This window comes from Marmota marmota, unplaced genomic scaffold (genome assembly GCF_001458135.2).
Source record: "Marmota marmota marmota unplaced genomic scaffold, marMar, whole genome shotgun sequence".
NCBI classification, from domain to species: domain Eukaryota; kingdom Metazoa; phylum Chordata; class Mammalia; order Rodentia; family Sciuridae; genus Marmota; species Marmota marmota.
The window spans coordinates 4,014,003-4,038,696 of record NW_025999982.1 but is presented as its reverse complement, the minus strand read 5'-3'; the positions used below and the strand labels follow the sequence as shown (position 1 = coordinate 4,038,696).

The 24,694-nt window shown below is 46.0% G+C and overlaps 1 protein-coding gene across 19 annotated transcripts; it reads right to left on the bottom strand.

The window, feature by feature from the left end:
- Positions 1-341: 341 nt before the first annotated feature.
- Armc12 (armadillo repeat containing 12) lies at positions 342-24,301 on the bottom strand. 19 transcript variants are annotated; one of them, XM_048805163.1, is made up of 10 exons: positions 23,828-24,286; positions 23,232-23,347; positions 18,717-18,924; positions 17,228-17,275; positions 15,638-15,993; positions 14,826-14,971; positions 14,471-14,605; positions 2,539-2,712; positions 2,337-2,408; positions 342-1,233 (listed from the first exon to the last, which is right to left on the bottom strand). In XM_048805163.1, exons 1-10 carry the CDS (start codon positions 23,908-23,910, stop codon positions 901-903), a joined length of 1,671 nt encoding a protein of 556 aa, XP_048661120.1. In that variant the 5' UTR covers positions 23,911-24,286; the 3' UTR covers positions 342-900. The 19 variants fall into 19 exon arrangements, with proteins under 19 accessions (XP_048661120.1, XP_048661122.1, XP_048661132.1 ...); XM_048805165.1 differs by having other exon boundaries at positions 15,719-15,993; positions 23,828-24,283; XM_048805175.1 differs by lacking the exons at positions 18,717-18,924; positions 23,828-24,286 and adding exons at positions 16,523-16,640; positions 20,079-22,031.
- Positions 24,302-24,694: the final 393 nt, after the last annotated feature.

Sequence of the window (24,694 nt, the reverse complement as noted above, 5' to 3'; positions counted from 1 at the left end):
GCGGAAGTGCTAAGCATCATTTCTAGTGGAATTTCTGAGTCAGATACTACCACTACACTCCTTTTTCCTTCTTTAACATTTGTAGAAGTACACAAAGGAATCTCCCTCAGCCTGTATTCCTAAGTAATGGTGATGTGGAGAAGATCCCTGCCCTTCTATCCCCAGCTGGCCTGTGATGAATAAAAAACATTTGGAGGTTGTTATTGTGGCGTAGCCTCACCCATCTTGACCAATTTAGAGCTCCATAGATTGTCTCCTGTTGATTATCTTTGGTCTTAGCCCGGCAGCCTGCTGTATTAGTCAGATTTTCATTATCAAAATAAAATACCTGAAAGTAGCCATTATGAAGAAAAGAGATTTATTAGCTCACAGTTTTAGAGGTTCGAAGCCCAAAATCAAGTCAGGTCCCCCTGATTCAGCCTCTGAGGAGGATCTAACAACAGATGGGGGTCACATCATGGCGGAAGCGCATGTGTAAGGAAGTATCACATTGCCAAACAAGAAGACAGAGACTGGGGTCCTCCAACCCCTTCTGAGGGCACACCTTCAATGACCTGAGAACCTCCCATGAGATCCTATGTCTTTAAGGTCCACACCATCTCCCAATACCATCAATCTGGATCCAACTCCAACATATGAACCCAAATCATAGCACCCACCTTCTCCCAACTTCCTGAAAGTACTTGGCTCCATATTCAGATTTGAAAAGCAGCAAGAGTCAGTCTCCTAAACATGGCGGAGCTGTGTTTGGAGAGATTTGCCCATGTCGTACCATCCTCTGGAGCAGAGGTCACACTGAGTGAAATCTCCACCCAGCCCTGGAAGTCCACAGACAGAAAATCAAGCTCCAAGAAGCCCCCAAGCTCCTCTCCCATACTCATTTATTGATTCTCCTTAACTTTATTCCCCACTTTTAGAGAAGGAATGACTGGGATGGAAGGAAGAGGGCCGGGCTGCCACGTCCTGGGGACACTGCAGGCTGACTATGACCTTGCAGGCCTGGATCTGAACCTCTTCCTCAGGGTGGATGACCAGGGAAAGCAGCCGGTCTGCCAGTCGTGACTCGTCCCCAAAGAGGGCTTCATGCAGGGACTGTTCATTGTAATGCCATTTCACAGCTCGGTAGTGGGATGCATTCCGGCCCTCACTCAGCCGCTCAGCGAACACCAGTACCTCAAACAGCAGATTTCCTGGCTGTGTGGACTGGAACAGGTTCAGGAAGTCAGAGTGCACCTGTGACATGGGAATGGAGAGAGGATGAGTGAAATCGCAGGCAAATTCTAAAATTCTTATTCTTCCATCCTCCTATCATCTCAACTCTCCAATATACCTAGACTCAACTATAGAAGAATTTTTTAGTTTTTCTTAATTATCATCTTCTAATTTAACTATATTGTGGTCCTAAAACATGAATGATATGATCATGATATGGATTCTAGGAAATTTGTTCAGAAAAATTTTAAGGCTTAGTATGTGGTTAATTTTCCTAAATATTTTTGTATGCTTGAGAGGAGTGTAGAGTTAATAACTGTAGAGTTCTAGGTGTGTCAAATGGCTTAAACTTATTTGTGTTATTTACATAAGTATATCTTTACTTGCTTTAGTTTTTTTTTTAATCTTTATTTTATTTTTATGTGGGGATGAGGATCAAACCCAGTGCCTCACGAATGCTAGGCGAGTGCTCTCTCTCTGAGCCACAATCCCAGCCCCTTGATTTCGTTTTTTATCTACTGATTACTGATAGAGTTGTTAAAATCTTCCAAATCTCTCACTGTGATGGTAGACTTATTAACTTCTCCTTGGAATTCTATCTAGTTTTGCCATATATATTTTGAGATTATGTTATTAGGTGCATACAAGTTTAGAATTACTTCATCCTTCTGGTGAACTGAACCACTGATTATTATGTAGTAACCCCTTTTTCTATCCTTAATGATGCTTTTTTCCATAAATAATTAATGTAGATATTAAGATATCTACATTAATTTTTGTTTTCTGTGTTCCTCACAGAGTTTAGAAAACCCCTCAAAGGGGCTGGGATGTAGCTCAGTGACAAAGCATTTGTCTCACATTTGCAAAGCCCTAGGTTTGATCCTCAGTTCCAAAAAGAGAAAAGAAAAGAAAACCCCTCAAAGGAGAACACCCTTCTCAATAGGATGGATTCTCATTCTATTGGGAGAACACAAAAGGAGCAAGTTTTTAGTGCCTCTGGTGCAGAGGCAGGAAGAGGGACAAGACAATTCATCAGGGCTGTTTGTCTGGAGAGTGTAATTGTTCCCTCCCTTCTACCTAAGCTGGCATCCATCAGCCCCTCCCTCTTCAGTTGCTTTTCTCACCTGGCAGTTGAGAATGTCATAGAGAAGGTCATTCTTCTGTGCCAGGTAGCTCATCAGTCGCAGGGCTTGTACCTGAATAAAGAAAAGAGTAAAGCACGAGAAGGAGGATGAGTCTGGGCCTCGGGAGTGAAGACCTAAAGCTCTGCTCTTCCCTCTAGGTGCTGGTCAAGAGGGCAGGGCCTCAGTCATAATCCGCAGGCACCTGTGCCATGTTACAGTCTGACTGCAGGATTTCCATCAGGGCAGGCATCACCCGCCGCAGCTGGGGATGCACATAGTCAGGCAGCGGAAGGTTGTTGAGGAGTCTGAGGCCAGAAATGTGAAGCTCCGAGTCCCAGATGGTGGAGACCAGTTCTAGCACTTTGATGGAGTGTTCCTGAAATGGGAGGGAAGAAATGGATCTGCTTATACCTGGTGCCTCCCACCGCCACCCCAGCTCGACTTCATTTATCACTGCTCCCAACCAGGACCCCTGCGCCAAACCAAATAGTCGATTCTCTCTCCCACTTCAACCCCAAACTTCAGTTGACTTAGTTGAACACCCTTGCCTCCTTGGAACTCTCTCTTCATCTGGCTTTATTTCACTCTTCGTTCCTAGTTCTTCTGCTCCATCTCCTCTCTTCTAGCTCTGTCCCGCGCTTAGTGAGATCATCCAGGCTCAGTATTCAGTGCAGCCAGTGACTTAGGTCAAGGTCACACCTCCAGCTCAGACCTTTCACCTGAGGTCCAGACACACATCCAGCTGCCAATTTCCCTTTTCTCCCTGCATGACTAGCAGACCTCTCTGAGTCAACACCTGGCTGCGTTTTCCAGCAGATCAACCCTTGACTCCTTTCTCTCTCACACACCTTTTCCAATCCTTCAGAAAATCCTGTGGAATCTACCATCAGAATCTGTCAAAAATCAAGCCACTTACCACCCCCCACTTCTACCACCCCCTCCCAAGCCCCCATCCTCTGTCACTGGATTTCTGCAATAGCTTCTCCTCTCCCTACTTCCATCCCTGCACCCCTGCATCTGTTTTCAGAGCAGCAGGCATATTACACACGTCTCTTCTCTCCTCAAGAGTCCCTATTTCACTGGGCACTCTGGTGCATGCCTATAATCCCAGTGGTTTGGGAGGCTGAGGCAGGAGGATCCCTCAGCAACTTAGAGAGGCCCTAAGCAACTCAGTGAGACCCTGTCTCTAAATAAAATGTAAAAAAAAGGGCTGGGGGTGTGGCTCAGTGGCTAAGCACTCCTGGATTTAATCCTGGTGCCAAAAAAAAAAAAAAAGCCCCCATTCATTCAGGGCAAAAGCTAAAGCCCTCACAGTGACATGCAGTCCCATGCGATCTGCTCTTCTCTCCCGGTTATTTCTTTGATTTCACCTTCCGTTTTCTGCTTTGCTCCCGCAGTTCCCACCATAATGGCCTCTTGGCTATTCCTCGGATGTGCCAGGCACACACCTTTCTGAGGGCATTTGCAGACACTCTTCCCTCTGCTTAGAAAGCTTTCCCCTAGCCACTCAGAACTCATGCTCCTCCCTCCTTCAAGACTCTGCTTAAATGTCACCTTCTCAAGGAGATGAACTGACCACCCCCATCCTGCCTTCCCTCACCCTCCGTCTTCATTTTTCTCCATCACATAATCATATGTAATACACTTCTTATTCTTAAATAATTCCAAGTTATTTATAATTAAGAACTATTTCAAAATAATGAGAGGCCTCCTGTGCTCCTCACCAGGTCTCTCAATGGTTACATCTCACACAGTGCTAGTGCCCCATAGAACTAGGAAATTGGTATCCGTCTAATGTGCCTGCTTAGCTCTGTGTCATTTTATAACATGAACACATCTGTGTGATAGCCACCTGTGGCCCACAGATTATCTGGTCAGAACCATCCTGTCACCACAATGCTGGGCCTCATGGGGCCCACTGTCACCCACTTCCCCATCCAAACCCCTGGCAAACACTAATCTGTTTTCCATCTCTATAACTATTTTGAAATTGTATAAATGGAATCTTACTGTATGTGACCTTTTGAAATGGACCCTTTTTCAATCAGTATAATGCCCCGAGATCTACCCAAGTTCTGTGTAGCGGTAGTTCATTCCTTTACATTTACTGAGTAGTATTCCATGGTATGGATAAATCGGTTTGTTTAGCCATTCAACTACTCAACACATTTATCTGCTTTTAGATTGGGGCTATTACAAATAAACCTGCTATGCACTTCCAAACTCATCCTATGAGGCCAGTATCACTGTGATTCCAAAACCAGGCAAAGACACATCAAAAAAAAGAAAACTTCAGACCAATATCTCTAGTGAACATAGATGCAAAAATTCTCAATAATATTCTGGCAAATTGAATACAAAAACATATCAAAAATATTGTGCACCACAATCAGGTGGAATTCATCCCAGGGATGCAAGCTTGGTTCTACGTACAGAAATCAATAAATGTAATTCATCACATCAATAGACTTAAAGATAAGAATCATATGATCATCTCAGTAGATGCAGAAAAAGCATTTGACAAAATATAGCACCCCTTTATGTTCAAAACAACTAGAAAAACTAGGGACAACAGGAACATATCTCAACATCATAAAGGCTATCTATGTCAAGTCTCAGGCCAACATCAACCTAAATGAAGAAAAAATTGAAAGCATTCCTCTAAAAACTGGAATAAGACAGGGATGGCCTCTATCACCACTTCTATTTAACATGGTTATTGAAACACTGGCCAGAGCAATTAGACAGATGAAAGAAATTAAAGAGATATGTATAGGAAAAGATGAACTTAAATTAGCACTATTTGCTGACAATATGATTCTATTCCTAGAAGACCCTAAAAGTTCCACCAGAAAACTTCTAGAACTAGTAAATGAATTCAGCAAAGTAGCAGGATATAAAATCAACACCCATAAATCAAAGGCATTTCTGTATATCAGTGACAAATCCTCAGAAAGGAAAATGAGGAAAACTACCCCATTTAAAATAGCCTCAAAAAAAAATACTTGTGAATTAACTTAATGAAAGATCTATATAATGAAAACTACAGAACCCTAAAGAAAGAAATCAAAGAAGACCTTAGAAAATGGAAAGATCTACCTTGCTCTTGGATAGGCAGAATTAATATTATCAAAATGACCATATTTCCAAAAGCACTATACAGATTTAATTCAATTCTGATCAAAATCCCAATGACATTCCTCATAGAAATAGAAAAAGCAGTCATAAAATTCATCTGGAAAAATAAGAGACCCAGAATAGCTAAAGCAATTCTTAGCAGGAAGAGTGAAGCAGGAGGCATCACTATACCAGACCTTAAACTATACTACAGAGCAATTGTAACAAAAACAGCATGGTATTGGCACCAAAACAGACTTGTAGACCAATGGTACATAAGAGAGGACACAGAGACTAACCCACAAAATTACAATTATCTTATATGAGTCAAAGGTGCCAAAAACATGCATTTGAGAAAAAGATAGCATCTTCACCAAATGGTGCTGGGAAAATGGGAAATCCATATGCAACAAAATGAAATTAAACATCTATCTCTCACCATGCACAAAAATAAACAAACAAATTCAAAATGGATCAAAGACTTAGGAATGAAACCAGAGACCCTGCTTCTAATAGAAGAAAAAGTAGACCCTAATCTCCATCATGTGGGATTAGGCCCCAACTTCCTTAATAAGACTCCTCTGGCACAAGAATTAAAATCAAGAATCAATAAATGGGATCAATTCAAACTAAAAAGTTTCTTTTCAGCAAAAGAAACAATCCGTGAGGTAAAGAGCCTATGGGAATAAATCTTTACCCCTCACACACAGATAGAGCACTAATCTCTAGGGTATATAAAGAACTCAAAAAGCTAAGCACCAAAAAAAAAAAAAAAAAAAAAAAAAAAAAAAAAAAAAAAAAANTTCAGCAAAAGAAACAATCCGTGAGGTAAAGAGCCTATGGGAATAAATCTTTAACCCCTCACACACAGATAAGAGCACTAATCTCTAGGGTATATAAAGAAACTCAAAAAGCTAAGCAGCCCAAAAAAAAAAAAAAAACAACAACAACAACAACAAATAACCCAATCAATAGACACTTCTCAGAAGATGATGTACAATAAATCAACAAATATATGAAAAAATGTTCATCATCACTAGCAATTAGAGAAATGCAAATCAAAACTACTCTAAGATTTCATCTCACTCCTGTCAGAATGGCAGCTTTCAAGAATACAAACAATAAGTGTTGGCAAGGATGTGGGAGAAAGGTACACTCATACACTGCTGGTGGGACTGCAAATTGATGCAGCCAATATGGAAAGCAGTATGGAGATTTCTTGGAAAACTGGGAATGGAACCACCATTTGACCCAGCTATTCCTCTCCTCGGTATATACCCAAAGGACTTAAAAACAGCATACTATAGGGACATAGCCATATCAGTGTTTATAGCAGCACAATTCACAATAGCTAAACTGTGGAACCAACCTAGATGCCCTTCAATAGATGAATGGATAAAAAAAGTGTGGCATATATATACAATGGAATATTACTCAGCAATAAAAGGGGAGAATAAAATCATGGCATTTGCAGGTAAATGGATGGAGTTAGAGAAGATAATGCCAAATGAAGTTAGCCAATTCCAAAAAACCAAAGGCCAAATGTTTTCTTTGATATAAGAAATCTGATTCATAATGGGATAGGGAGCAGGAGTATGGGAGGAATCAGTAAACTCTAGATAGGGCAGAGGGTTGCAGGGGAAGGGAGGGGGCAGGGGGTTATAAACGATGGTGGAATGTGATGGTCATTATTTTCCAAAGTACATGTATGAATACATGAATTCCTGTGAATATACTTTTTATACAACCAGAGATATGAAAAATCGTGCTCTATGTGTGTAGTAAGAATTATAATGCATTCTGCTGTCATATATGAATAAATAAAAACCCCAAATAAAGCTTCCATGGATAACTGTGTGTATGTAGGCTTTTCTGCAGATATAAGCTTTCATTCCTCTAGGATGTAAGCCCAGGAATGTAACCAGTGGTTGGAAAAATGCAGCTTCTTTTTTTTTTTTTTTGAGTGTGTGTGTGTGTGTTGCTGGGGATTGAACCCAGGGCCTTGTGCATGTGAGGCAAGCACTCTACCAACTGAGCCATATCCCCAGCCCTGTTTTTCTTTTTTAATAGTGAGACTGATCTCAGAGAGGCTTTACCCCCAAGCTACAGCCCCAGTCCTTTTTATTTTTTGAGACAGGGTCTCACTGAGTTGCTAAGGCTGGCTTCAAACTTGAGATCCTCCTGCCTCAGCCTCCTGAGTCACTAGGATTACAGGCATGTGCCACCACACCTGGTGCATATTTCACTTTACATTCCTATCGGCAATATACGAGAAATCCAGTTTCTTTATGTTTCTACCATCATTTGGAATTGTCACTATTTTTGATTTAGGTCTTCTAATATATTAACATCTCACCACTGTCTTTTTTTAAAAATATTTTTTTTAGTTGTGGATGGACACAATGCCTTTATTTATTTTTACGTGGTGCTGAGGATTGAACCCAGTGCCTCACACATGCTAGGCAAGTGCTCTGCCACTGAGCCCCACCCCAGCCCTCATCATGGTCTTAATTTGCATTTCCCATGGACTAGTATTATGGTTTAGATCTGAGGTGTCTGTCCCCAAAAGCTCACGTGTTAGACAATGTAAGAAACTTCAGAAGTGAAATGATTTGCTTATGAGAGCCTTAACCCCTAATGTGGCTGAACGGAGCGGTAACTGTGGGCAGGTGGGGTGTAGGCCAGAGGAGGTGGGTCACTGGGGGTGTGTCTTTGGGTTTTTATATATATATATATTTAGTTTTTTTAGTTATTGATGGACCTTTATTTATTTATTTGTTTATACGTGGTGCTGAGAATCGAAACCAGTGTCTCACACATGCAAGGCAAGTGCTCTACCACTGAGCCCCAGCCCCAGCCCCAGCCCCTGGGGTTTATATTTTGTCCCTGGTTGGTGGCACTGAGAGAAACACAGCTCTTCTGGGGAACTCTGCTCTAGGTGTGGGGCCCCAAAACATCTGCTTTTCACCAGGTTTCCAGAGGATTCTAATGTGCTTGAGAATCACCACTTTAGGAAATAAAGAGACTGGGGGATGAAGTAGGGGCGGCCAGAAAGTGGAGACCTAATTTTTCCCCAAAAAATGTTTGATGCACATAATTAACAAGTGTGAAATCATCAAATGTTGATGAAATTATAACACAACCGGGATGCTTGGGTGGGGCTGGTGGAGGTGTACATTCATACAACCCTTCTGGAAAGGTTGGGCACACCTTCTATCCAAGCCCTTCCACTCCTGCATACACACTTAGGGAAATGCCCCCAGGGAGGCAAGGGAAGGGAACCAGCAGGCTCATGATAAGCATGGGTGCAAACACCTGGGAACAAATGCCTACCAATGGGCAAATAGTAGGGTATTCACAAAACAGAATACTACACAGCAGAGAAAAGGGAAACAAAGGACAGGGCTATGACTCTGTGGTAGAGGGCTTGCCTGGCAGGCATGAGGCCCTGAGTTCAATCCCCAGCACTAAAAAAAAAAAAAAAAGAGGAAACAGTTTCCCACTATCTAAAGAGGGAAATGAGGCTGCCCAATGAGGATAAATCTTTCAATGTTCATTGGGGGCAAAACGGAAGAATACACACCATATATTTCCACATACATAAAGCTCAACAACATCCCAAGCTATGCTTTACCAATTTCTCTGCCTTGCCCTGTAGGCAGATATGCAGGGCCATGTGCAAGTGTGATCAAACTATGAAGAAAATCCTGAAATTGATAAAATGCAGGGCAAGGCCAACGGGGGCTCAGCCAGGCAGGTGGGGGCAGGGAGGGGGGAGAGCGCGGTGGTGGTCATGTTTTAATTCTTGGCCTAGGTCTGGGTTTTTTTTTTTTTTAATGTTTATTTTTTAGTTTGAGGTGGACACAATATCTTTATTTTACATTTATGTGGTGCTGAGGATTGAACCCAGGGCCTCATGCATGCTAGGCGAGCACTCTACCACTGAGCCACAACCCCAGCCCCTGGGTTGCTTAGGGTTTGCTAAATTACTGAGGCTGGCCTTGAACTTGCAATCCTCCTGCCTCAGCCTCCCAAGCTATTGGGATTATAGGCATGTGCCACCACTCCTGATGCTATTATCATTCGTTCTACCTTACCCATAAATCTTTTTCCCCCTTTTATTTAAATTAAATTATATATTTATTCTAATTTATAATACATGCTGGCAGAATGCAATTTATTTCATATTACACATATAGAACACAATTTTTCGAGTCACTGATTGTACACAATGTATTTTCACACCATTTGTGTCTTCATACGTGTACTTAGGGTAATGACGTCTAACTCATTCCACCATCATTCCTACCCCCTCCCTTCCCCTTCATTCCTTTTGCCCTATCTTAAGTTCCTCCATTCCTCCCATGCTCCCCAACATCCCCATTATGGATCAGCATCCTCATATCAAAGAAAACACTCAGCCTTTGGTTTTTTGGGATTGGCTAACTTCACTTAACATGATATTCTTCAACTCCATCCATTTACCTGCAAATGCCATGATTTTATTCTCTTTTAATGCTGAGTAATATTCCACTGTGTAGGGGCTGGGGATGTGGCTCAAGTGGTAGCGCGCTCGCCTGGCATGCGTGTGACCCGGGTTTGATCCTCAGCACCACATACAAACAAAGATGTTGTGTACGCCAAAAACTGAAAAATAAATATTGAAATTCTCTCTCTCTCTCTCTCTCTCTCTCCCTCTCTCTCTAAAAAATAAAAAAAAATTTTTTTAAAAAGTTTAAAAAAAAAAAATATTCCACTGTGTATATATACCACATTTTCTTTATCCATCTACTGAAGGACATCTAGGTTGGTTCCACAATTTCACTATTGTAAATTGTGCTGCTATAAAACATTGATATGTTTTTAAGTTTTTAAGCTGTTTTTAAGTCCTTTGGGTATAAACCAAGGAGAGGGACAGCTGGGTCAAATAGTGGTTCCATTCTCAGTTTTCCAAGAAATCTCCATACTTCTTTCCATATTGGCTGCACCAATTTGCAGTCCCACCAGCAATGTATGACTGTGCCTTTTTCCCCACATCCTCGACAATACTTGTTGTTTGTATTCTTCTTCTTTTTTTTTTTTTTTTTTTTGAGAGAGAGAGAATTTTAACATTTATTTTTTTTAGTTTTCGGCAGGCACAACATCTTTGTTTGTATGTGGTGCTCAGGATCGAACCCGGGCCGCACGCATGCCAGGCGAGCGCGCTACCGCTTGAGCCACATCCCCAGCCCCTGTTGTCTGTATTCTTGAAAGCTGCCATTCTGACTGGAGTGAGATGAAATCTTACAGTAGTTTTGATTTGCATTTCTCTAATTGCCAGAGATGTTGAACATTTTTTCAACATTTGTATATCCTCTTCTGAGATTTCTGAACAGTGTCTGTTCAGTTCCTTGGCCCATTTATTGATTGGCCCATTTTTTGGTGTTAAGGTTTTTGAGTGCTTTAAATATCCTAGAGATTAGTGCTCTATCTGATGAGTGAGGGGTTAAGATTTGCTCCCATTCTGTAGGCTCCCTATTCACCTCACTGATTGTTTCTTTTGCTAAGAAGCTTTTTAGTTTGAATCCATCCCATTTATTGATTCTTGGTTTTAATTCTTATGTTTTAGGAGTCATATTAAGGAAGTTGGGGCTTAATCCCACATGATTTGGGCCTACTTTTTCTTCCATTAGGTACACGGTCTCTGGTTTAATTCCTAGTCCTTGATCCACTTTGAGTAGAGTTTTGTCCATGGTGAGAGATAGGGGTTTAATTTCATTTTGTTACTTGTGGATTTCTAGTTTTCTCAGCACCATTTGTTGAAGAGGCTATCTTTTCTCCAATGTACATTTTTGGAGCCTTTGTCTAATATAAGATAACTGTAGTTATGTGGGTTAGTCTCTGTATCCTCTATTCTGTACCATTGGTCTACAGGGCTATTTTGGTGCCCATACCATGTTGTTTTTGTTACTATTGCTCTGTAGTATAGTTTAAAGTCTGGAATAGTAATGCCACCAACTTTACTCTTCTGGCTAAGGATTGCTTTGGCTATTCTGGGTCTCTTAATTTTCTAGATGAAAACTAGGGATTATCAGGAATATACCTCAACATTGTAAAAGCCCCAGGTCAACATCATTCTAAATGGAGAAAAATTGAAAGCATTCCCTCTAAAAACTGGAACAAGACAGGGATACCCTCTTGTACCACTTCTATTTAACACAATTCTTAAAATTCTAGCCAGAAAAATCAGACAGATGAAAGAAATTAAAGGGATATGGATAGGAAAAGAAGAACTCAAATTATCACTATTTGCAGATGATATGATTTTATACCTAGAAGACACAAAACATTCCACCAGAAATCTCTTAGAACTAATAAATGAATTCAGCAAAGTAGCTGGATATAAAATCAACATCCATAAATCAAAGACATTTCTGTACATTAGTGAAAAATCCTCTGAAAGAGAAACTAGAAAAACCACCCCATTTACAATAGCCTCAAAAAAATAAAATACTTGGGAATAAACTTAATGAAGGGCTGGGGACACAGCTCAGTTGGTAGAGTGCTTGTCTTGCATGCAAAAGGCCTTGGGTTCAATCCCCAGCACCATCAAAAAAAAAAAAAGAAAAAGAAAAAATTAAACTTAACCAAAGAGGTGAAAGACCTCTACAATGAAAACTACAGCATGCTAAAAAAAGAAATTAAAGAAAAACTTAGAAGATGGCAAAATCTACCTTGTTCTTGGATAGACAGAATAACAGAATTAATATTGTCCAAATGGCCATACTACCAAAAGCACTATACAGATTCAATGCAATCCCAATCAAAATCCCAATGACATTCCTGATAGAAACAGAAAAAGCAATCATGAAACCCATAAATCTTTTTAAGTTTTAAATATTCAATTTAATTTATTTTTAATTTGGGGGGGGGAAGCAACCTTTTGCTAGAGGGAGATTTGAAGATGAAAGGAGAGTTTTTGGTTTTACTTTTTTTTTTTTTTTTAGTTGTAGATGGACACAAATTTTTTAAAATTTATTTTTATGTGCTGCTGAGGATGGAACCCAATGCCTCACACATGCTAGGTGAGTGCTCTACCACTGAGCCACAATCCCAGCTCTGGTTTTGCTTTTTAAGATGGGAAAGATTGAACAACAAGTGTTGGCAAGGATGTGGTGGAAAAGGCACATTCATACATTGCTGGTGGGACTGCAAATTAGTACAGCCAATATAGAAAACGGTACGGAGATTCCTTGGAAATCTGGGAATGGAACCACCATTTGACCCAGCTATTCCTCTCCTAAGACTATACCCAAAGGACTTAAAAACAGCATATTGCAGGGACCCAGCCACATCGATGTTTATAGCAGCACAATTCACAATAGCTAAACTGTGGAGCCAACCTAGATGTCCTTCAGTGGGTGAATGGATTACAAAATGTGGCATATATACACAATGGAATTTTACTCAGCATTAGAAAAGAACAAAATCATGGCATTTGCAGGTAAGATAATGGAGAAGATAATGCGAAGTAAAGTTAGCCAATCCCCAAAAAAACAAATGTTGAATGTTTTCTTTTATATAAGGAGGTTGACTCATAGTGGGGTAGGGAGGGGAAGCATGGGAGGATTAGATTAATTCTAGATAGGGAAGAGGGGTGGCAGGGAAAGGGAGGGGGCAGAGGATTAGCAAGGATGGTGGAATGTGATGGACATCATTATCCAAAGTACATGTATAAGGGGGCTGGGGATGTGGCTCAAGTGGTAGCGCGCTCGCCTGGCATGCGTGCGGCCCGGGTTCAATCCTCAGCACAGCATACAAACAGGGATGTTGTGTCTGCCGAGAACTGAAAAATAAATATTAAAAAAAATTCTCTCTCTCAAAAAAAATAAATAAATAATTTTTTTTTAAAAAGTACATGTATGAAGACACGAATTGGGTGTCAACATACTTTGTGTACAGAGATACGAAAAATTGTGGTAAAGTCTATTAAGAATTGAAATGCAAAAAAAAAATTTTAAATTTTAAATAAGTATATATTTATGTAAAAAAAAAAAAGATGGGAAGGATTAGAGTTCATCGCCTTGGCTTCTACCTCCGTGAGTCCTTCAGTATGGGGCTGGTCACCATAAAGAACAAACCAGCTTAGTCACCTGGGATTTCCAGCCCCACACTGGGTTCCAGGGTTGGAGGTTGAGTTCAACTGCCAATGGCCAGTGTTTAATCACAACCCCATAATGAACCTTCAGCAAAATTCCTAACCGAGAGCTTCCAGGATGCTGAATTTATGGTGGTGCTGGGGTGGAGGTAGGGCTGCCCAGAGAGGACAAGGAGCTCCTCCCCACGCCTCCATCCTGTCTTATTTCTCTCATTTGGCTTTTCCAGAGTTATGCATTTTACAATAATGCTATTCCCAAGTTCTGCAAGTCATTTTAGCAAATTTTCAAGGATGAAAAGGGGATTGTGTGAAATTCCAAATTCATAGCCAAATTGCTGATCAGAAGTCAGACTTATGTGAATGGGGCTAAACCCTTCATTTGTGGAGTCTGTGCTAATTTTGCATTAGTCAGAATTTAATGGAATTGTGGGATACCCAGCTGGTGACTGGAGAATTGGCTGGAGTCAAAGAATCTCAGGGGGTATTCTGCTATTTTGAGGTTCCGAGATACCACTAGTGCCTCTGTTTGGTTTCATCCTGAGATTGGAAGGCTTTCATAACCTGCTGGGAATATGACCACTTCTTCCCACTTATTTCTGGGTTACAAACTCAGATCCAAACAAACTTCCGGGACGTGACCATTTATCTCATGCCAACGAAAGGACCCGGCAACCATGAGCCTCCCCTGTACGCTATCTCACTCCCTGCCCCTGGGCTCACCTGGATATCTTTTTTAAAATATTTATCTTTTAGTTGTAGTTGGACACAATACCTTTACTTATTTATTTATTTATTTTTGCATGGTGCTGAGGATCGAACCCAGAGCCTTGTGCATGCTTGGCGAGCGCTCTACTGCTGAGCCACAACCCCAGCCCCTCACCTGGATTTTAAGCCTGAATTTCCGGATGCCAGAGAAAGCTTTAAGTGCATTCAGAGCTTGGATTTTGACACTGGTGTCCTTGTCTTCCAGCATGTCAGCCACCAACTTGATATCATCATTAGTACAAGCAGAGGCCTGGAGTGTGTGGGGAGAGACGGAAGAGGCAGGAGAAGCGGGTGTCCAGGGCCCACTGCCCACCTCCCCCATGTCACCAAAGACCACTCTCCCAGCACAACCCTCCCACAATCATGTAGACGCTGGTCCCAAGAGGCCCTCTGGCAGGTCAAAGGGCAGGGAGAGCATAACCCTAGCAGTCAGGTTGCATAGGAGGGACCTCCTGCCTCCCTTTCCTCACCTCAGCCTCCAGCAAGTACACACAGCGAGTGATGCTGTGCAGGATCATGCTCCTGGTGTACTCATCGTGCTTGCACTCCAAAGAGTTGAGGAGTCTCCGGAGCTCACCTGAGTCCCGCCCATGGCGCTCTCGCTCGATGGCCAGGCCTAGACAGCCACCCAGCCCGGTTTAGGATGTGGACTCGGCAGTAATGAAAGAATGGGGACACAGAGGAGAAGGACCTGGGGACAAAGCTGCCTTGTTTCTTTAGATTTTTTCTATATGCAGGACTACATGTACAGCTGAACAGGGAGTGTACTGCACAAGGGCACCCTACCTGATGTTGTACTGTCTATGTCATTATATCCCATATTTGTGAATTTACTACCTAATTTTTTGGCATGTGGCAGTTAACAAGTAATGATTCATTGTAATCAACATATGGCAATGATATTCCAGCAGGTGGCAATTAAGGGATCTCACAGAAAGTGCCTCTTTTCTGACTTTGCACAAAAGTGCCATACAGGCTGGCGGAAACTCTGGGCATGAAGGTGCCCCGATTTTCCCTTTCCTTGAAGCCTCAAGTTCCTAGACAAGAAAGGAATGGGGGGAGCTGCTGATGTCAAGTTTCCAAGAAGTATACGCCTGGAAGCCAAAGTGAATGTAGGATTTGGAGACCTGCCAGATTAGTCCTGGGGACACACCTTGGTGAGATCTGCTACCCAGAGTCCCCAAACTAACATCTCTAGCAGGGCCTTGCCTAGGGTGCTATGGGGCCCCTAAGAAAGATGAAGAGGAGAAAGAGGAAGGAGAGAGGAACTTGAAGGAGTCACCTTTGGGCCTTTCTACAGGGGAGGCCTCAGAAGCAGGTGCCTCCTGGGGCGGAGCCCTCTCCCTAGGGACTGGACACTCACGGGCGATGCAGATGGGCGAATTGGAGCAGAGAGGTGGCTGGCATTTTAGGCCAGCCCTGATGGCCTTGTAGAGCAGGTAGATGGCTGAGGCACCTGTGGCCAGGCCCACTATACTTTTGCGGATGTCCAGTTGCCCCAGGTACTCGGGGATGCTCTTGCCCATATCTTTAGCACTGCCTTGTACCCGGGTGGGAGCTATGCCCAAGGCACCTGGGAAAGGCCTTCCGGAACCAGAACTCTGGCAGGGCCAGGAACCAGGGTACCAGAATTGAAACCTAGGCAACAAAGGAAAATAGGGAGATGATGGGATGGAGGGTCTTAGTTGGGAAGTGGCATGACCAGGGGTGCTTGAAAGAGAGAGAAGGTTCAGCTTTCAAGGCTGCAGAGAAGAAGCTGGAGACTCTGGGGCCAGTGGTGGGCGGGGGGGGGTAGGTCAGTGGTAGAGCACTAAAGCTAGCACAGGTCAGGCCCTGGGTTCCATGCCCAGCATCGGAAAGGGAGGGAGGGAGAAAGAGAGGAGAAAGTAAAGGAAATTTTAAAAGGAAAGGAAAAGAAGAAAAAAGAAAGAAAAAGAAAAGCAAGGAGGCAGGGGCAGATGGGCATCTCCTTGTCTTGAGGGGAGCCAGGTTGGAGGGGCCCAGCAGGTAGCTCCAGGGGCTGCCCTTTCCTCCACTAGAGGGCAGCAGACACCCATTTCTGGCTGGGGCCTTTGGGCATTTCTGGGAGTCTGGGGTGTGCCCATTGACCCCCTTCTTTTGCTTCCCTCCTGTCTTTGATCTTTCTAAGGTAGATCTATCCCTGGACCTTGGTGTGTTTCTTTAGACAGAGCTTCCTCAACCCTGGAAGGTGAAATGAAGTGGACATCTTATCAAGTTTTGCAGCCTTGGGTACAGCCATCATTTTCCAGCTTCTGTACGTGGACCTGGAGTGTGAGGAAAGCTTGTGAGGACAACCATCTTTGCATCCCAGCACCCGACATAGATTTCTGCGCTTCACAGGTATCTGTCATGCCTCATCACTCTTTGAAAGTTTGGGGACAGAATAATGACAGAGAGTCTGGAAAGTGTGGTTCCAGGCCCATCTAACTTGAGTGACCCTGGAGGGGAATGGAGCCATCCTTTTCTGGGTCTGTTTCTGCACTTAAAACCCAAGGGGATCCCAGATCTTCCATTCTAAAACTCCAGGATTACAATGTGAGCAGATCTGTGCCTTTCAGCCATGAAACGGTGGTGGTGTGACCCCCGCTCCAGCCTCCCCACACAGGGGATGAGGTTTGCGACCTGTAGACAGAAAATTCTACCACCCCAGAGGATGGGAGCCATCTTTACAGGCTTTGATCTCTACCACTAGATGGGCCATGTGCAAACAAATCCTTCTCTTCTCTCCGTCAGTCTCCCTACACCTTCTGGCCTCTCTCTGGTACAGAACAGGGAGATGACAAGCTCCCAGTTAGGGTCAGACCCAAAGCCAGTGTTGAGCATGGTTGTACCACAACAGGGTTTTACCCACCTCATCCCAGGAGAACTGGGGTAGAAGGCTCTGGGTCCTGGGCTGCACCTGGATGGGAGGCGGGAGTGGGAAATAGCATTCTGAAGGATGCTGCAGCCGGCCAGGCATGGCCACTCAGAACCTCTGCCCATCACACCCCAGGCTGCAGGCAGGAAACAGGCCACACTCCTAGGCAGTCATCTCTTCCTATCCTCTCTTTTATCCCCACCCTTCCTCTAGGGTCATTCTTAGCACTTCGCCCCAAGGTGGGTGACTACATGGACTGTCTGCAATGAGAGGTGGGTGAGCACAGGCTCACTGCTAGGGAACTACCCATTGTACCCCATAATCTGCAGGCAGGAAATAGCTGCCTGATAGGCAACTGTCATTTCTGGTTCCGAGGCTCCCTTGGTGGATCTGAACAGATCCTTCAGAACAAGGTCCCTGCTCTGCTCACGGTTGCTGTCCCCTCAGTGCTATGGAGCTGATTCTGCAGCTCACACATCTGAAGCAGATTTGTCATCTGTTCTTTAAAGACCTCCCAAGAGAGTTCTTTCTTGGCTGTAACCTGATTCCCTCCTGCCATACTAAAGACCATTTCTTCTGGTTCTGCCCTCAAATGATTCAGAGGGAGCAGAGAGGCAGAGTCATACCCAGGGTGACATTTTCACTAGTCCCCAGTACAATGAAAAAAATAAAGACAGAGGAGCATCTATTAGTCAGTGTAAAGTCAATGACTCCTTTCTTGGGAATGACTGGTAGATTTTTGTTATTTTTTTTTTCAGGGATGGGGTTTTGCTATATGACCTAGGCTGGTCTCAACTAACCTCAAGATGCCCTCCTGCCTCAAATCTCCTGAGTAGCTGTGACCATGGGTGCCCGGAAAGAGTGTTTGGTTTTGATTTAGATGATGATCCTTTTTTAATGATAATTCATACATATTTTCTTTAATGAAATGGAGATAATCGATGGTAGGTGGTTTTTAAATTTTAAAAAAATATATATTATTTTTAGTTGTTGATGGACCTTTGTTTTATTTTATTTTATATTCGGTGCTGGGAATCAAACTCAGTGCCTCACACATGCTAGGCAAGTGCTCTACCACTAAGCCACAATCCCAGCCCCCTTTTTTTAATTATTTTTTTTATAATTTTTTTTGTGTGTGTGGTGCTGGGGGTTCAACCCAGGGGCACCTAACCACTGAGCCACATCCTCAACCCTTTTTTATATTTTATGTAGAAAATTGCTAAGTCTGGCTTTGAACTTGAGATTCTCCTACCTCAGCCTCCTGAGTTGCTGGGATCAAAAGCGTGTGCCACTGCACCAGGTGGTAGGTGTGTTTTAAATGATCTTAGGAAATGTATTAAAAGCTGCGACTCCTTCTGGGAACTTGGCTTGGTTTATTTTCTTGTTTTGTTTTTCCATCACATCTAGAATGTCACATCTGGATTAGGTGGCCAGAAAGAAGTCTAACAGTCAATATACACAGAGGCAGCCATGAGCTCCTTACCTGCCTTCACCAAGAAAAAGACACAGGCTGCCTTGGCTTGCACCTCTGTGCCATTGGTACCAGCTCTTCACCTCCAGGGCCAATGTTCCCACGTGTTCAGTGCAGCTTCGTGTAGGGGATGGGAATGGGCTGTAGCCAGACTGCCATGGCTCCAAACCAGTGCAGCCACAGAGGTAGCTCTGTGATCTTTGTGCCTCATTTTCCCGGCCTGTAAAACGGGACTAATCTGACCTACTTCATGGACTTGTTTGTGAGGATTAAGTAAAGTACTTGGAACACTGCCCTGCACACAGAGTTCAACCAATGTTGACTATAATAATTATGAGGTTTCACCTGGACAAAATGTTTGAGTGTGGTAAGGCCCACAGCAAGCCTAATGGCGTCCCGCCCTGAAAAAGCGCACTACTCGCCCCTTCAGCCTCTGCCACTCGCCCTGGTCGCAATGGTCTTCTTAAGGCTGATCAATCTCAACTCATGAAAATTATTTAACTACCTTGAGCGACTTCGGAGTCCTCTTTGAAGCCCACAAATCCCCAATTTAGAAGCGGTAGCCCCCAGTCCATTCCCCTAACCACTTTGTTCCTAAGCCATCCACCCCTAAGGCCACTGCCTCATGCTCGTCACGATGCTCTTGCAATCCTCCTAAACTATAATGCTCCAGGTGCTATTGGGGGGCCTATTAGGAAAGTCAGTCCTAGGTCATTACCGAGGGTGACCTTTTTGCCTTGTGAGACCCAGCACTTGTGCACTTAAAAGACAAGAGAAGGTTGGTCTGCTCCACACTCCAAGGAAAAACCCTTTGGAGTCCGATTGCCATGGGTTCAAATCCCAGCTGTGTGGGATTTGGACATATCCCATCATCTGAGTCTTGGTTTCCTCCTCTAGAGGAATTTACTACCTGGAAGTGCTGCCATCAGGGCCGACCGAGAGAACGTGCGGCTCCTCTCGGCACAGGCGACGCTCAATACGCCCAGCTTCCTGGCACAAGGTTGGGGGCGCCCGTGCCCTTCCTGGATGCCACTCTCCGAGACCATCCCCTCCCCAGCTAAAGCTTACCCCGGCCCAGGAACTAGAGCCGTGGAACTCCGGCAAAGGCACGGAGACCCCGGAGAAATCCGCAAAAGCAGCGGGTGGGGGCGGCGCCCCCGGAGGAGGAGGACCGGGTGGGGGCGGAGGCCGCGCCTCCTCCACCCGGGCCTCCCCCCCGACCTCCACTCTCCCTCCCCCGACTCCCTCCTCCCCCGAGCGCATCCGGCAGCGGGCACAGGATGTTCTTTCGCTCCCGTCCTCCCCCCTCCCCGCCCCCGCTCTCACTTTCTCTCCGCTCCCCTCCTCCACTCCCGCCGCGCCCGGCGCCGGCACCTGGCTTAACTCCTTCTCTCCCGGGCTCTGGGGCGTCCACGCGCCGGGTAGCAGTCCCACCTTCCCACCCGCCCCGTTGCAGGCCCAGCAACGCTGAGCTGAGCGCCTGGCCCCTCTTTCAGGCTCCTCTGGCCAGTCCTGGGTGAAAGGTGGAAAGGCCTCCAAGGACAGGGGCCGACATCCCGTCTAGCTCGCCAGGTTTAGGTGGGGTGCGCGCCCCGAGCTAGCGGCGCGTCGGAAGGGACCGCCGAGTGGAGGTGGGCGTAGTCAGCTGGGGCCGGGCGCGGGCTGAGAGGGTCTAAGGACTCTAATAACCCCATCCTCCCCAAAGGAACCGCCAAGCAGCGACCAAGGGTGGCAGAAGAGGATGGAGAGAGGCCACGCCCCTCGAGTTACGTCACTGCTTCCTAGGCAACCGGGGCAGACTAGAGGAGGGCAGACTTCAGGGAATCCAGGCTTTGGGACAGGGCGGGGTTGCGGGTAGAGGTGGGGGCGCGGCAGGGGCGGGCTTTTCAATCTTTGCAGCTTCGCTCGTTGTTGTCAGAGAAACTAAGTGAGGCACAGCTATGTTTCCCCCCCTCTCTTTCGTTCAACAAACATGCTTGGTGCGATGCTTAAGCACTGGGATATTGCACTCCATCCGAAGCCTGCCCTCACGGATTATGGTGGCTGTGCATCCCAGGCTGTGTCCCTGGAACCAGTGTAATTATTAATATTGTCCCTTTTTACGTGTAAAGTATCCAGGAATGGGTAAGGGTTAAGGAAGACTTGGTCCCCTAATTAAGGGAAAGTTTCAACCATGCCGAGAAAGAAGGAAGACAAACTATTGTATGCTCACCATTCAACAATCACTTTCCTAGCATTTTATAATCTCTGTGAGTTTTGTCCCTCATTCTGCAGGGCAAGCATCCCTCGTGCCTTTTACAGATGAAGAAACTGACTCAGAGAGGTCTTACTCAAGGCCCAACAATTCTATATGAACCTGAGTGCCCTACCTCCTGCTTCTTTCTTAAAATAAATAGATCATATACAATAAACAAAAAGATACTTATCCTTTTCATGAAGGAGTTTATAACATTTGGAGGAAAGGGCTGAAAATATTACAGAAACAGAATTAAACAATAAAATATAGAAGACTGCTCATAAGGCTCAGAGGGAAGTTGAAGTTGATGACAAACCAATCAAAATGGTGTGGATACTATCAGAGACTTCCTGTGGGGGATGGATTTTGAGTTGCATCCATAAGTGGAATCACTAGAGGTGTGTATGAGATGTGGTTCCAAGAAACAGAAAGACTATGAGAATCAGAACAGGGACTCAGAGTGAAGTGGGCTAGAATCTCTCTATGGCAAGATCCCTCTGTAAACCCCAAAGCCATTGGTGTTTACTTTTGTGTTCTGCCTTCTGCTCTCTCTGTGGCCTTATCTCTTATGGGAGCAGATACTGGCAGCTGCGCCCATTCTACTTTAAACCCAAGGTCTCTACGATTGGTATTTGGCACAAATTCCCTGATGTGACTTTGGATATCAGCTTCTCCCTTTCAGATCCCCCTCTGAAGATTTGGGGGAAATGAACCTGAGTTTGCCTCAGGAAGCCAATAAACTTGCTGAGAATGGGGAGATGGAGTCAGGAGAGAGAGGTAGAGGGATGAGAAGGTGGTACGAATAAATGAATTGGACAATTGAAAAATATTTGCTGCCCTCTCACTGTGCAGCAGGCACTGTGCTAGGTAGATTCCACTTCAGTGATCTGGAAAGGCCATGAATGAATCTGAACACATACGGATCACATAGCAGCTGGCACACCCAGTATGCTTGGCTGAGACGTCTGCGCTGATAACAGATACGACAAATGGTGTTTGAGAAAGATTATTCCAGCAGGGCGTGTAGGAGTAAGAAACAACCTGGATCAGAAAGACTGCAGCACTTTGGATCAAAGGTGATATCTATAGGGCTGGAGAGGAAGGAGTGAATGAGAAAGGTAATGACTAAACAATGCATTTAAAATAACAGCAACAAAAAGAAGAAAGCAGAATCTGGTAACAGATCAGACATAGGATGGTGAAGGAGAGAAAGCAGTTAAACATCAACCCACCTTCACAATGATTTGGGGGGACTAGGAGTGTCACAAGGGACAATGGGGAGGAGTTGGTGCAAGGGGCATGAGTGAGTTTAGTCACTTCTAGGCCAGATTAAGGCAAGTGACCCATATATGACTGGATTTGAAGATGGGAAAATCCAGAAGGGTAGTGGGACTGGGGCAGTGTCCCAGTCCTGGCTTCAGAGCAATCACTGACCTGGGATGCCATGGACAGATTCATGCATCAAGTTGCATCAAGTTGAAGTTTGGAATAGATGACAGCAAAGCTGCCTCCCTTCTAGGGGGGTTGGTGAGTGCTGGCTGGGTGACAGCATGTGTGGGAAGTGTGCTGTATGTGTTGGAAGGTGGTCCATATGGCCCAGGACCATGTTGGCATCCATCTGTTAATTTTTGGCTAAAGAACTAGCCAGTGATTCCATCAGATGGGCCTGGGGGCACCCAGGTGAGGCACTTCTGCAGCTTAGGGTCCCTCCCCTAACCCCACCCTCAAAGGCCCTGGAGCCCAGGCCTGTACTGCCTGCCAAGGTCTTTCCTGGAACCCGGCAGAGGACAGAGCCCCTCCCTGCCTGCCCTGGCACTCTCCAGGCACAGGGTGTCCCTCTAGGCACCTTACAGACACCCCAGGAGGCTGGAGCTGAGACAGCCCCCCTTTCCAAGAGCCTTTGCCCTGGGATGCTGCCATTCTCCCAATGTCCCCACCAGGCCAGAAGAGACAGCAGGCAGGCACAGGGGAAGAAGGAAGAATTTTTTGGCTTCCTGGGTCTTTGCTGTGGCTTCAGATGGGAGGGTGGGGATGGCAGAAAAGCAGAGTCACAGGCTTCAGAGCATCACACCACCTGCTTCTGCCTCCCTCCCAGGAGGAAACCTTCAGGGGCCTAGTGGTTTTGAGGGGAGGGGACAGGAAGAGACTCTGAACTCTGGGTCAACTGAGGACAAAGAGCGCTTGCCCTATATCTTATTTCTTCTAGGATTCTCTTCCTCTGCTTCTTACCCACCATCACCCCAGAACAAACTCATATCTCTGTCTACAACTAAGGGAAACGGGACACGTACCCAACGGGACGTTTATCAGACGCTGTGTGCCGAGCCACACCTGTCGGATGCGGAGAGCGCCCCTCCCAGGTGGATAGACCCTGCGGTGCTCGGGCGGGGCACTGGGAGACGTTGTCCTGGCGGGGCGAGAAGGCAGAGGGCAGAGCAAACGGGCCACGTGGAGGCCGGCCGCGGGGGGCTGGGGCGCGCGGTCGGGGAGCGGGGGGTGCGCTCGCCACTCCCGCTCGCGGGAGCCGCCGGGTGTCGCGGCCGCTGACCGCAGGCTGCAGGAGCGGTTGATCTGGTGAGCGAGCACACCCACTTACCCAGCTGCTGAGTCAGGCTGTTCTCGCTCGCGCTCGCCCGCCCGCCCGCCGGCTCGGGACATTGTGTTCCAGCCCCGGCGCGCTGGCAGCGGGCCCAGGCGCTCACACCAGCCTCCTCGCCTTGTTTGTGCTCGCGGCTTACGCTCGGCGCGCAGTCCCGCCGCGGTCACAGCCTCCCGGCCGCGGCGGCCCTGGGAGCGCGCGCTGGGCCGGGCTGGCGCGCAACCTCTGGGACGTGCGCCCCGCCGGGTGGGCCCGCAGCCCCGCAGCCCCGCAGCCCCGCGCACTCACCAGCCCCGGAGCACCCAGACATCTCCGTGCCCAACTGCCCCGCGGGTCGGATGCCTAGGCTTGTGAGGGCTCTGGGTTAGCATAGTCGGGGGGCAGGTGTTGGAAAGTCCACCGGAGAGGGGCCCCCAGAGCTGCCGCCCGTGCCCCCCAAGCGCTCATTCCAGCAGTCTGGAGGACAGCTGGGAGCACGCCAGCCCCAGGCTTGTCAGACCTGGGATGCAGTCACGTGACAACGGAAGCCTGTGTTGAGGGGGCCAATTCAAGCGATCCCCAGGAAGAGCCTCCCCTTCCCTCGCCCCCACTTCCCTGATCCTCCACACAAGCCGGCAGCACGGAGAGTCCTGGGGTTCCCGGCACTGGCAAACCAAGCCTGGCCCCTTGGGACAGCTTGGGAACTCCCTGGCAGGGCTCTGGGAGTCGGGTGGGAGTGGTGGAGGAATGGCAGGGATTAGCACGAAGACCCCAAACTGGCCCTGAAGCCTGACCCTTCCGTTTGTCCAGTTCCAAATCCTGGTTTATTCAGAACCGGGATTTCTCCTTACTCATGTTTCTGCAGAAAGACAACTGAGGGCTGAGTGCTGGTCCAGAAGGTTCCACCCCCTCCGAACTGAGGAGGGGACAAAGGATTTATATGCTGCGCACCTACCTGAGGAAAGTTCTGTGTTGGGTCCTGCTAAGGATGTCATGAAAAGTTTGTCACAATTCCTAAAATCCTTTATTCTTCCTCCTTCCCACATCCATATTTGCTGTGCCATGTCCCTGACAGGAGTGCTTGTCCTCCGTGTCTAGCCATCCCTTGGCTTCAGCTCATAAGGGTCCCTTGAACCGCCACCAACCAAATCTGAATCCCCTCTCCTCCCCAAGCCC

Bases quoted from the DNA above. Each gene is read 5' to 3' on its own strand.
- Armc12 (XM_048805163.1), bottom strand. From the start codon at position 23,910: ATGCTAACCCAGAGCCCTCACAAGCCTAGGCATCCGACCCGCGGGGCA. The intron at 2,713-14,470 runs GTGAGGGGCTGG...CTCCCATTTCAG, and splicing joins AATTCAGGCTTAAAATCCAG to GAACACTCCATCAAAGTGCT. The intron at 2,409-2,538 runs GTGCCTGCGGAT...TTCTTTATTCAG, and splicing joins CAGACTGTAACATGGCACAG to GTACAAGCCCTGCGACTGAT.